The sequence below is a fragment of the Bombina bombina genome, chromosome 4 (genome assembly GCF_027579735.1).
Source record: "Bombina bombina isolate aBomBom1 chromosome 4, aBomBom1.pri, whole genome shotgun sequence".
NCBI lineage: Eukaryota > Metazoa > Chordata > Amphibia > Anura > Bombinatoridae > Bombina > Bombina bombina.
In genome coordinates, this window is record NC_069502.1 from 495,224,635 (window position 1) to 495,237,873 (window position 13,239).

General features: G+C 37.3%; 1 protein-coding gene across 1 annotated transcript in view; it reads right to left on the reverse strand.

The window, feature by feature from the left end:
• The window catches only part of LOC128656482 (dystonin-like), a 958,955-nt gene that overhangs the window by 272,671 nt on the left and 673,045 nt on the right, over positions 1 to 13,239 (reverse strand). Inside the window, 4 exon segments of the mRNA XM_053710402.1 lie at positions 7,305 to 7,481; positions 9,228 to 9,770; positions 10,623 to 10,898; positions 12,430 to 12,663. Of these exon segments, the coding sequence (XP_053566377.1) occupies positions 7,305 to 7,481; positions 9,228 to 9,770; positions 10,623 to 10,898; positions 12,430 to 12,663 (1,230 nt within the window).

Consider the following 13,239-nt stretch of genomic DNA (forward strand, 5'->3'; position numbering starts at 1 on the left):
TGTTTGCACATTTTTTCTGACAGTGTACAAGGATAGAACATTTAGTTGTATTTGTTGTTAAGAAACAAACTGCCTGTTATTTCGGATTAGCTCTATATTAGACTAAGATTTGACTGATGTACTAAGAGTTCTCTCCTGTGAAAGACACAGGTGGGCTTAAAAATAGACCCGAATAGGCACTATCCAATAGTGCAAGCTACTGAGCTGAGTTAGTCTCAGGTTACATTTTTCTTGTTTATATAATTCTACATACAATAGTAATAATATATTACCCTCAAGTGACACAATTGTTATAAGCTTTATAATGATGTACTCTACTGTGCACAATAGGTGGTAATACATTGTCACATTTAAAGGGACATAATACTCATATGCTAAATCACTTGAAAGTAATGCAGCATAACTGTAAAAAGCTGACAGGAAAATATCACCTGAGCATCTCTATGTAAAAAAGGAAGATATTTTACCTCACAATTTCCTCAGCTCACCAGAGTATAAAAAGTTATACTGCAGTTACTGCCCAGCTGCAGGTAAAAACTTTTTTTTAAAAAATTAAGAAAGGAACTGCAGCCAATTAGCATAAACCGTTCTGAGGTCATGAACTCTTTTACTGTGATCTCATGAGATTTGACTTAACTCTCATGAGATTTCATAGTAAACTTCCTTAAACTAAATAGGGAAATAACATGAGTGTGCACAAAGCTCACTCCCTTGCCTGTCCTGGGACAGACATACTGATTTGCTGCTTAAAGTCCTTTGCAATGGGGTTTGAATACTTGGCACATTTTGAGGTAGAATATCTTTCTTTTTTACACAGAGATGTTCAGGTGATATTTTCTTGACATCTTTTTACATCTATGCTGCATCAATTCCATGGCCCTTTAAGTCAATCTTAGGTTGTCACTTGTCAGGCTGTGGTACACACACCTCTGAGGGTACTTAGATGAAGTGTGATACTCCACAGCTTGCCCTTCTAAATCCATTAGCCCTGGTGCTGCTGATCTAGAGAAGGTAAATATTATAGCACAGAGAGAGAATGTGTCGAGTGAATTATACAGCTTTAAAAACAAAACTTCAACTGTGACAGATAAAGTGTCACAGTGAAACATTATAAATAAAATACTTCATGATAACATTTGTTGCTGAAATATATCATAACAGAACATTAAGTACATAATGAAATAATACACTGTAACAGTGCCAAATGGAAGTGTGTCAAGTAAAGTGTGCCATAGAGAAATTAACCAGATATGTGCCACAGTAAAAATCAGTGGCGTCACTAGGGTTGGTGTCACCCGGTGCGGTAAGTTATGGAGTCACCCCCCCCAGAAAGCAGACACACACAAAAACACAGGCACACACACATACAAACACTCAGACACACTTAAAAACATACTCAGATGCACACACAAACACTCGGAAACACACTCAGACACACACACAAAAACATACACACAAAAACACTGAGACACACACACACACAAAAACTCAGACACACACATACAAAATATGTAAACTGCACTGCATTAATTATAAAGCTCATGCCTAGAGCTGCTCCCTGGCTCAGCAGAGCATCAAATGAAAGATAAACAGAGCACTCTAAAATAAATCACTGAAGAAAAGGTTTAGGCGCGCTAACTATGAAAATTCTGCTCTCTGACTCTGTTCCAAGTCTGTCAGTGCACAGCCTCCATGACTCCATTGCTCCACATGTCACTGAGCAGTGAGCACAGATAGGCAGGCAGGTTTAGGCTAGCAGCACAACTTTGCAAGCCCCACGGCATGCCCACAACATTCATAGAGAAATTGGGCAGGGGAGAAGCAAAGTACAAACAAGCAAAAGCAGCCGGGAAAACTATTTGTTGAAATTGCAGCACTGGCTCAAGGGGCAAAAAAATTGTGTGTCTACAACTTCCCCAGTCCCACCAATGTTCACAAATGCCCACAAATGCCAGCCCCTCTAATAAAAAAATCTATGCATCTCAACATTGTATTTCTTTGAAAATTAAAAAAAAAAAAAAAAATTTTTTTTTTGGTGTCACCCCCTGGAGGGTGTCACCCAGGTGTGGCCCACACCCCCCGCACCCTAGTGACGCCACTGGTAAAAATGAACAGGATAAACTATGTATGAAAAGATATTAGATTCATATAAGTGGCACCATGATTTCTATATCCATCAGTGTACATTAAAAACCTGTTTGTTTTTTTGATAACTTTTTGCTGAAGAGGAGAAATAACAGTTATTCTTTTTGTTTTGTGACCTTACTTAAGATTTGCTCTGACTTGATACAGAGTTATGTGAACATTCGTAATGTAGTAAAATGATAAATAACAAACAGAAAACAATGTACTTAAAATAAATGTATGTGCATACATTACTTTTAATCAATTATGTAGGGTGGGCTATGCTTTGAGCAAAGTATAGTGCAATCTGATATAAAAAAAAGACGGTAAAAATGTTAACTTGAGAAAATTAACATGAACAACATTGTTTAGCTTGCTCCATACGTTTAATGGACAGTGCACAGAGCGCTATTAGTGTTTATATTACAAATGGTGCTTGAGTGCAACACAAAATACTGCTAAAAATGTTTGCATTTTTGGAGACCTGACGTAAAGTGTTAACACTTGAAAATATGCATGACAAAAACATGAAAATATATATCAATATAAAGCATTTTTTAACTTACTGTATATTTATACATATTTAAAGTGAAGGTAAAGTTTGAACTACTGAAATACACTAAATAATTAGTCTTTATTTCAATCAGCTGATTGCTACATTTTTATCCTCAATTTTTGTGAGATTTACGAATAAAAACATATATTTTATTGCCTACCGTTGCAATCTTGACTCCTCCCTACAGCTATTTCCTTATTTTCAAGGCAGTGACGTATAGAGCGATGAACTGTGCATCCACGACTCTGCGATTCTCTCCCTACCGCGCATGCGATAATCGGATACTCTTTTACCCAAAGCACATGCGTTATTTAGTATTGAATGAATTACAATTTTCATTCATTACTATGTTGTGCATGAAAGAGAGGAGCTGCATTCTGGATATTTATCTATCTAACATATACCTCTAATCCTCTCCCACTCCTCATGTCTCCCGCCTGCCCGTTTCCATCCCCCGTACTCTCACTCTCATCTTTACTAGACTCTTACTTGTGTAGATGTCTCTCCCCTCATGCTCTCTGCTTCTCAGACTCCCCTGGTGCTCCCTTCCTAATGCGTCCTTGGTTACCGCCTCCTTTCCGTTTTTAAGCCGTCTTTAGCAAGCCTATGATGTAGTATGGGAATTCCATAATCAGACAAATAGGCATGCGCAAAACGGGAGCGCGTGTAGATTCAGAGCAGTAGAAAAAAATCTTTGCGCATGCACACATCATCATGTAGGCGGGTGACATAGATAGACGGCCGCCTAACGGCCAGATTTTCAATAGGCTCTGAAAAAAACGTGACCAAACCAGGATAAAAAAAAAACGGGTTGATTTTGCGGACCAAGAAAATGTAAGTAAAAACGGTGAGTAATTATTTAATAATGAGATTTAAAAAAAAAATAATGAATTAAACTCATATTCATTTTGGGCAACTAATATTATTCCAGAATCATAACAAGGTAACTTTACCTTCACTTTAATATAAAATGAAGGTTTAGTATTGAAAAAAAATGTACTGATTTGGTGTGTGTGAGCAATATTGGCTTTTATCGGCCTTTTGCGCGTGTTCGAAATAGAAAGCATATTACAGGTTCAAAATAAATGTGTTCGCTCATGCGCAATCACAATTTGCACTCATCAGGTTAGCACAACTTGAAAGCTTATGTAAAGAGTAAGGGGACAAGTAGCATTAAAAACAACATATAACACTATCTAATAAAAATGATTTTTTAAAGTTATAAGGGCTCAAAGATATATGTATAAGGTGTTTAACAAAAAAGGGATGCTAACTAGCAAATCAATCTGCTTTTAGCATTGAAAAGTCCAATCTACCTTTAATAATTAAGGTTTTTCTCCGGCTGTGTTAACTGCTTTAACGCAGCCTCTGTCACATAATTTCTCTCTGGCTTGTTTGACTGGCAGTTGTTTTAGCCAATCAGAGCCTCACGATGCGCCCCATGTAAAGTATTGACAGTACGCTCCTGTGCTTGTAACTCTGACTGCAAGAAGTACTGCGCAACTCGCTACGTTGTTTGTGCATCTAAAACAGTAAACAGTGACAGTGAAAATCCTTAAAGGGACACTGAACCCAATTTTTTTCTTTCCTGATTTAGATAGAGCATGCAATTTTAACCAACTTTTTAATTTACTCCTATTATCAATTTTTATTCGATCTCTTGCTATCTTTATTTGAAAAAGAAGGCATCTAACCTTTTTTTTTTCATTCAGGACTATGGACAGCACGTTTTTATTGGTGGATGAATTTATCCACCAATCAGCAAGGACAACCCAAGTTGTTCACTAAAAATTGGCCGGCATCTAACCTTACATTCTGGCATTTCAAATAAAGATACCAAGAGAATGAAACAAATTTGATAATAGGAGTAAATTAGAAAGTTGCTTAAAATTTCATGCTCTATCTGAATCACGAAAGAAAAAAGTTGGGTTCAGTGTCCCTTTAATTATTAAAGGTAAATTGGACTTTTTAATGCTAAAAGCAGATCGATATGCTAATTAACACAGGAGATTTCATAATATGTGACTTTATGCTCGAGAATTTACCATCACTTCAAATTACTTTTTTTTTTTCTAAAATTACAAAAAATAAAAAAAAGTCTAAATTACACAAAAAAATAAACAAAATTATTAAAAATAAAAAAAATTATCCTAATCCCCATAAAAAAAGCCTCCCAAAATAAAAAAAACACCCCCTAATCTAAACTAAACTAAGATACAAACTGTAGAATCCCAGTATAAAGCAGATCTGCTTTATATCTGATGAAACGACCCGTAGCTGGTTTAGAAACGCGTCATTAAAGCCTTTTAAATTTTACCTGGAAGCTGTCCAAATTTTATTCAATTTTATGTTAGTGCCGTTAAGTCACAGACTACCTTAATTACTCAAATAGTAACAACCATTATACATCTGGTTGTTACAATATAACAGACATTTTATTACTAAGTAACGTACACGGCTAAAACTACAGACCTTTTACAGAGAGGACAAACCAACACACAGTATACTAGCCGCTGTATAAGGTGCTAGCAGGCGAGATCGCACTGGTCACAGAACAGTGCCAATTCCTTTGGTAAGCATAATACATGTTTCCTCCATCTTTTTGAAAAAACATATTACACTATGTGGAGTCTCCTCTCTACTTTCTAAGGTATATACATCCTTGAGTTGAATCCACGGAACACCTGGAGGATACATGCCTATACACAGTGTACTGGCCGCTGAGTAAAGTGCCAGCAGGCGATACAGCACTGGTCAGAGTTCAGTGCAACTTGTTTTGGTAAGCGCAAAATTTGTGTTTTATTATCTGCTGTGAACCAAACATTATCACACTATTGGCGCCCTCTTTTTTTTCCTTTTTTTCCTTTTTCTAAACTAAGATACCAATAACCCCCCCCACCAGTAAACCCCCCCTCCCAGCAAACCCCCCAAAATAAAAAAACCTAACACTAAAAAAACCTAAACTACCCATTGCCCCTAAAGAAGCATTTGTATGGGCATTCAGCTCTTTTACTGTCCTTAAAAGGACATTCAGCTATTTTACAAGCCCATTAATCCCTAATCTTAAAAATAAAACAAAATAAAAAGTCTCAATCTAACCGCCAAATAGGTACTCACTGTTCCTGAAGTCCGGCGGAGAAGGTATTCTTCCAGGCGGCTCCATCAACTTGTATCTTCATCCGGAGCGAAGGCGGCACAGAGTGGAGGTGCGGAGCTGGCTTCCATGATGCAGCGGCGGTCTTCAGCGGCATCGGATGAAGAGAAGCCTCCACGCCACTGAGAATCGCCACAGCTGAAGACCGCCACTGAGAACTACCGCTGAGTACCACCGCTCCGGATCCGCACATCGGGGAAGACCGCCCTGCACCTCCGCTCTGTGTTGCCTTGCTCCGGATAAAGATAGAAGATGATGGAGCCACCTGGAAGAAGATCTTCCCCGCCAGACTTCAGGAACGTTGAGTATCTATTTCAGGCTTAGTCTAAAGGCTGTGACACACTGAAAGTGATGTGGCACAAGGCAATGCATCTGCTTTGCACTGCGTCGCATCGCTTCTGAAGTTCAAATATTTAATCTCTGAGTGCTATGCTACGCGACCTGACTCGGCAGAGTGCTTAGAGATGAAAAGGCAGGACACACTGAGTACGCACAGCCGCATCTACATGCTGTGCGCCGCTCCGCTGCAGTGTGTCACAGCCTTTAGGCTTTTATTTTTTGGGGTGGCTTTTTTTTCTAGATTAGGTTTTTTTGGGTTGTAAAAGAGCTGATTGCCCTTTTAAGGGCAGTAAAAGAGCTGAATATCCTTTTAAGGGCAATGCCCATACAAATGCCCCTTTAGGGGCAATGGGTAGTTTAGGTTTTTTAGTGTTAGGTTTTTTATTTTGGGGGGGTTTGGTGGGTGGGGGGTTTATACTGTAAGGGGGACTTAGTATTTTTTAAATGTAAAAGCGCTGTTTAACTTAAGGCAATGCCCTGCAAAAGGCCCCTTTAAGTGCTATTGGTAGCTTAGTATTAGATTAGGGGGTGTTTTTATTTTGGGGGGGATTTTTTTTTATAGGGGTATTAATTTAGGTTTAAATGTTTTATTTTGGATAGCTTTCTTTATTTTTTCTGTAATTTTATATTTTTTATTTTTTGTAAAATTAGCTTGGGGGGGTGTATTTTTAAAAAAATTGACTGCCCTCTGGCCAGGCTTATCACCTAGTATATATTATATTATATATATATATATATATATATATATATATATATATATATATATATATATATATATATATATATATATATATATATATATATATATATATATATATATATATGGAATATAAAAAATCTGTTAAAAACAAATGGCAAAGATCATACAGGGACTAAGTTCATTGGTGGCACCCCGGATTGTATTTGTAAATCCAATGATCCTGTCAAAGATAGGGTCAGACAAGAGATCCTTGTCAAAGTATGGCAGATGAGGTATGCCTGTATCTATTATTTCTATTATTTCTATGAATAAACTGATTATAGATTATTGCTAGCATAACTTTTAGAAACTACATTTTGTGTTTAACATGTCAAATAGGTAAAGAATATGCTTTTTAACCAATTACGTAAAAGAACAACTGTAGAACATACCTTTGAATCTTCCAGTTGTCTTTGCAGATTTTTGGCATCCACAGCAATGGCCTCTGTAAGCCGCTTGTTAACTGCAGCCTCAGAAGCTTGCAAGCCAGCCAGCAGCCCTGAAGATGCTTCTTGATAATGCTGGTATTTATCAACTAAATCCTTCAGATTATTTCCAAAGACATTGCACTAGTAAAAAAATGAAACACGGAAGATAACTGTTTTATTAATGTAATATACAATTATTTAATGTGATGAACTGTAGACAACCAGTTATAGTTATTTCCAAATCTAATATACAGAATAGATAGTCACATCAGAATCATATATTTATGGGGGGGGGTTCTTGGTGTTCTCTGCTTAGCAGTATATCGGCACCATGTACACATTCAATTTCCTATTGTCTTTCACTTTTGTTTTAGTTGTCTGTATCATTTACAACATTTTAGGACCATGTAAATCAAAATCAAACTTTCATGATTCAGAAGGAGAGTACAATATTTTAATAAAAAAAAGTTCCAATTTACTTTCAATCTCTGCACACATCTAAGCAGGAGTTGCAACAATGTACCATAATAATGCTATATATTTAGTGCTCAAGACACATGCATGCTACTGAGCCTCTCTAAGTATGCCCTCATAAAGAGAAGTAAAGTCTTTCATTATTCAGACAGAATATTCAATTTTAAACAACTTTCCAATTTAGTTCTATTAGCTAACTTGCTTTGTTCTTTTGGCATCCTTTTTGAAAAGCATACCTAGCTAGCCTGATGTGCACTAGTGGGAGCTCACTGCTGATTGGTGGCTGCACATAAATGTCTCTTGTCATTGGCTTACCAATGTGTTCAGCAAACTCTCAGTAGTGCATTGTGGCTCATTCAGCAATGGATACCAGGAAATGAAGCAAATATCATAATAGAAGTAAATTGGAAAGTTGTCTTTAAAGGGACATAAAACAGCTTGAGATCTGTGTATATCCTAAAAGGGCTAATTAATTAAAAATAGTTTGCATAAAAAATTGTATTTTAAAATAATTTTCAAAAATAAGCAAAATGAAATACATAGCTAAGCTGCCTGGAGCAGCTAATAGAGAAAAATACTAAATTCTGTCATTTCCCCTATGCTTTATATTAAATTGATGTTTGTAGTTTTAAAACAATACACTTTCTTGTCAGTTCAGCTATTTGTGTTGTGCGTGCAAAAATATAAACTCCTAGAAGCTAAGTAAAACACCCAAGAAGACCACAAGTTGCCTACGTGTGAAGATCCTGGATTGGTTCACAGCACAGCACATGGAATAATTAAGGCTATAAAAGACACTGTTCTTATCTGATGTTGGGCGTCAGCTTTGTATTACTGTATAGTGATGACATGCTTGTCACTCTCTTGTAATCTTGCTTAATTGTACAATAATAATCTTTTACATTTGGACCAGTTGTTTCATGTTGTGCTTTTTTCTTCAACACAGCCAACTCCACCCCTCTTATCAGTGTTTAGACACAGGCATTGTAATTCATCTGAGTTCACAGCTTCTAGGCATGCTCCAGCAGATAATCCCTATTCACTTTTGCATTCTACCAAAACAACAATAGATATAGATACAGCCATAAAAGGAAATGTGTGGGGGGAGTTAGAGCTTTACAATCCAGAAACTAAAAAGAAAGGGTTAAAGGTGAGGCACTGCAGTATAAATTTGCAGGTAAAGTCATTCAAGTACATATTATTATATTTTGTCTCTATCCCAACTAGTTTATGTCCCTTTAAATTGTATACTCTTTCTGAATGCTAAAAGAAAAATGTAGGCTTTCATGCCCCTTGAAATGTTTTATTTGATCGTAGAAATTTTTTTAATTGTATGCTATATCTGAATCAATAGCTTAATTTTGATTTTAATATTTATTTAATGAGAATTTTATCAAGCATAGTCTGTTGTACCTGGGAATGAAGGGATTTGAAATGTTCAGATGCTGTATCCAGTTTCTTTTGGACCAGTTTACACGTCTCCAGGGTGTTAATGTTGTTGTTGTCTTCTGTGATATCATCTTTACTGCCCGACCTTGCTGCATCCAGCACTCTCTGTCCTGATATAGTGATGTAGCGCAAGTCTCCCTTGTGAGAGATCACATCCTCTGAAAAGCTTTTCTGCCTTTGTAACCTGGTCATGATGTCTGAAAAATCTGCACTTCCCGTTTCTAAATCTTCAAGTTCCTCCTTTGACTCTTTAAGCCAATTTTCAAACTCATTGCAATCTTCTGTAAATTTCTCAAATTCTTCTTGCACAGTTTGTATCAACTTCATCTTTCTCTCTGAGTCGCCTAAAGTCATTTCATACTGGGCTTTTAGTGCTGCTATATCGTTTTGTAATTTGTCTTTTTCTTCGGGGGAGAGGTAGCGGCCTTGCTTTTCCAGTAAAGCTTGCGCTGATTGTGTAGCAATGATAACGGCCTGGTGCTGTGATACTATTTTTTCATGTTGAGCCTAAAGAAATGTGTACAAATATTTTAACAGGTTAATTAGATGTTTCCAGTGTTAACTGGAATACTCATTTATATAGATTTTTCATTAAGATGTAAACCTATATCACTTGTTTAAATTAGCATCTTACAAATAAATATAATTTATAAGAAAATTGGTAATAGTAAAGAAAATAATTTATCCAAAAAAAGCAAACATGGGGTTAAAACAGCACTGACATATAAAACACTATTGCAGAGGTTATTTAACCCTTGAGTGCCCACAATATGCACTCATGCTCCCTTACTTGCGTTATTGTTGCTTGCTCTGCTGACAAGCTACTTACGATTAAAAACATCACCAGTTTTCTCTAATTCTGGCTCTCCTCATTGGCTGAGCTGTTCAGCGAATAAAGTCACTCTGCCTCAGTAAAGTAGGCATGGATAAACTAAAGGGTTGGACTGTCAGGCGGCCTTGAGGAGGTGCCCCAGCAGAGGCAATTGCAGGACCAATCAGACTTTGATATAATGCAGTATTGCTTATAACTCTTGTGCAGGGCGACTGAACAATCTGTCTAAGAAAGCTGGCACACCGCTGTCTGTCATTCCTGTCGCTATACTGTTTGTGCCTCTGTACCCTGCCCTGCCTCTGTTAGCTCTTAAGCAGACCAGTCTAACTTCATTTTTTTTATTACTTAAAACTTTAAAAACTTCAGCATTATTACATTTAATAAAGTCAATGCACTTTATAGACTTATCTATTTTGTTAGGAACGCTTTATTTTGCCAGTATCTGTAATAATAAATGAATATATTTGGTGTAGCTCATTTGTATATCTGAGCAGAGATGAAAAGACTTTGACATAAAGATCTAGTACCTTGACTTTCTGGTACTGGCTGCTTAAAGCCTCTTCCTTAGGTTCTTCACATACAAGCACACTGGATTTTTTCCTGTCCAGCTCTATCAAGTTCCCATTGACCTCTTCACTAAGTAAGCCCTTTAGGCTGCTGTCTTTGCGATGTGTTCCATTTTGGTGGATTTCTGGTTTCAGCACTTGGTTGCCATTTTCTGCCTCTTTGTCTACATTCGACAGCCAGTCCAACAGGCCCTCAATTTTATTTTTACTTTCTTCCAACTGCTCTACAGCGGCCGACTAAAGAAAAAATATAAATGTAATAAAAAACAAAACAATAGAAACAATTGCACAAAAATGTTATTAAATGTGTACAATATCCTATGTTGTTTGACAAAACCGCCATGCACAATGTATGATTGGGTTGTACACAAAAAATGACAGCTCATTGGTCAAGAAATCTATGGGTAATATGCAGCACTCTCAGTTTTCTGTTCTAACCCCTGCCCAAAACAATATCCCACAACAATCAAACATATTTTCTTAATAATAAAAAACCCCAATTCAAAAAAAGGAACAGAATGTGTAGGCCTTAAAATGTCCCAGGGTGTGGAGATTAACTCAGCACTAGCTACTGATGCCTCTTATCTTCTATCTAAAGGAAAACACTAGTACCACTTCCATGAGAAGAAGACATGGATTTAAATTAGCTTGATTTCTACAAAAAGGTTTAATTTATCTCATGGTCTATTCATTTTATATCTAATGCTATATTTAATTTTATTGTGGGTTATCAGTGCATTTTTAAAAAAAAAAGACTGTCTATACGCTGCTTAAAAAAATGAAAATACGTGCACAACCTCCATTTTATTTAGAAAACAGAACTGTATGCCTAAAATGCATGCATGATTTGATTTTTCATATTTAAAATTAACATTATTTCTATTTTCCCTCCACTCTGGGACTTCTTTATCTGAAATAGGCAAACAGAGGCTGTGCTGCTGGAGTCGTCAGTGCTTGATGACATGGGGAGTGACAGAGTGAAGCACTTTGCACATGCTCAGTACTGCCTCAGTCTCTGCACCCGGGAGCATGCTCCTATTCATATGAATTGCTTGGGAGATAAAGCTCCTGATGACTGCATCATTCCAAACATTTTTGTAAAGCACTAAAACAAGTGCAAGACTGCGCAAGAGGTCAGGATAGCTCACAATGTGCAAAATAAAAACTAAAAAAATCAATTACATTTTTTAAACAGATATTTCCTGCACTAAGGAAAGGCTACTTTTATTTTTAATAATAGTGGAGGTGAGTGCCTGTCCACTAGGGCTTCCCTTATTAGCCTGTAAGCAAATGGTACTTGAGCACAAACAGGCACTTCCTGTTAGTTTCCGTATCCATTTAAACAGCTTTCAGCGAACACTCAGGGTCAAGCTCCGTATGGAGCTTGACGCCCCGTGTTTCTGGCGAGTCTTCAGACTCGCCAGAAACACAAGTTATGGAGCAGCGGTCACAAAGACCGCTGCTCCATAACCCTGTCCGCCTGCTCTGAGCACGATCGGTTTGATTGACACCCCCCTGCTGGCGACCCATTGGCCGCGAGTCTGCAGGGGGCGGTGTTGCACCAGCAGCTCTTGTGAGCTGCTGGTGCAATGCTGAATACGGAGAGCGTAATGCTCTCTGCATTTAGCGATGTCTTGCGGACCTGATCCGCATTGTAGATCAGGTCTGCAAGACATTTGATAACTCGGCCTCTATGTGTAGTCAGGGCACTTTCATACACATAACAGACAGCATAGCATAGAAGTGCTAAACATGAAAACTGATTAACCTTCTCTGTTTCTTGCTTGATTGCAGTTGTAACCGCCTTTTCCAGCTCTTTTTTGGATTCTTCTGCTTTTTTGGTGAGAAGCTCAAACTTGGTTTTTGCCTCCTTTAATTTCTGTTCAACAAGAGCTCGGTCTTCTTGTGATAGCTTGTTCCCATGTTCCTTGAGGAATTTCTCAGTGTTTTTTACAATCTCTGCCAACTCACTGGCTCCAGCTTGCATATCTTTTTGGAGTTCCTACAAATTGGTCAGGAAAATCAATATAAATTAATAAGTAGAATAATTCAAATTAAGAATGGTTAAGTAACTGAAAGATAAACAGATGTTCCTGTGCAAAACAAAATACAATTTTTATATCTCTAGAAGGTTACTGTCTCGGTTAGCCAATAAGCATAAATACCTCAGTATAAAACAAGTATTTTTATGCTTTTTTAATGTAAATATATTATTGTTTCCCAATATGAATATACACATTAGCTTTCAACGTCAACATTTCAGAGAATGCAGCAGCCTTCATACACATGAAAAAAACACTAAGGGCCAGAATACAAGTGATGCAGTATTTAACGCTCCTGCACTAACTCAGATAGAAGTAAGCTTTTTTACGCACGTCGGGAAGCGTTCCTATTACCCTATTATAGCGTTCCTATTATCCTATTTCAAGTTGAAAGTAAACTGTTTTCGCACCAGTGTTAACCCAATGCGCACAAAAAGTCAAACAGGATATTGCGCACGCATAAACGTATTCCCTCATAGAAGTCAAAGGAGCAAGAAAAATGGGGAAAAAACTAACACCCTACTCTCGCTCAAACC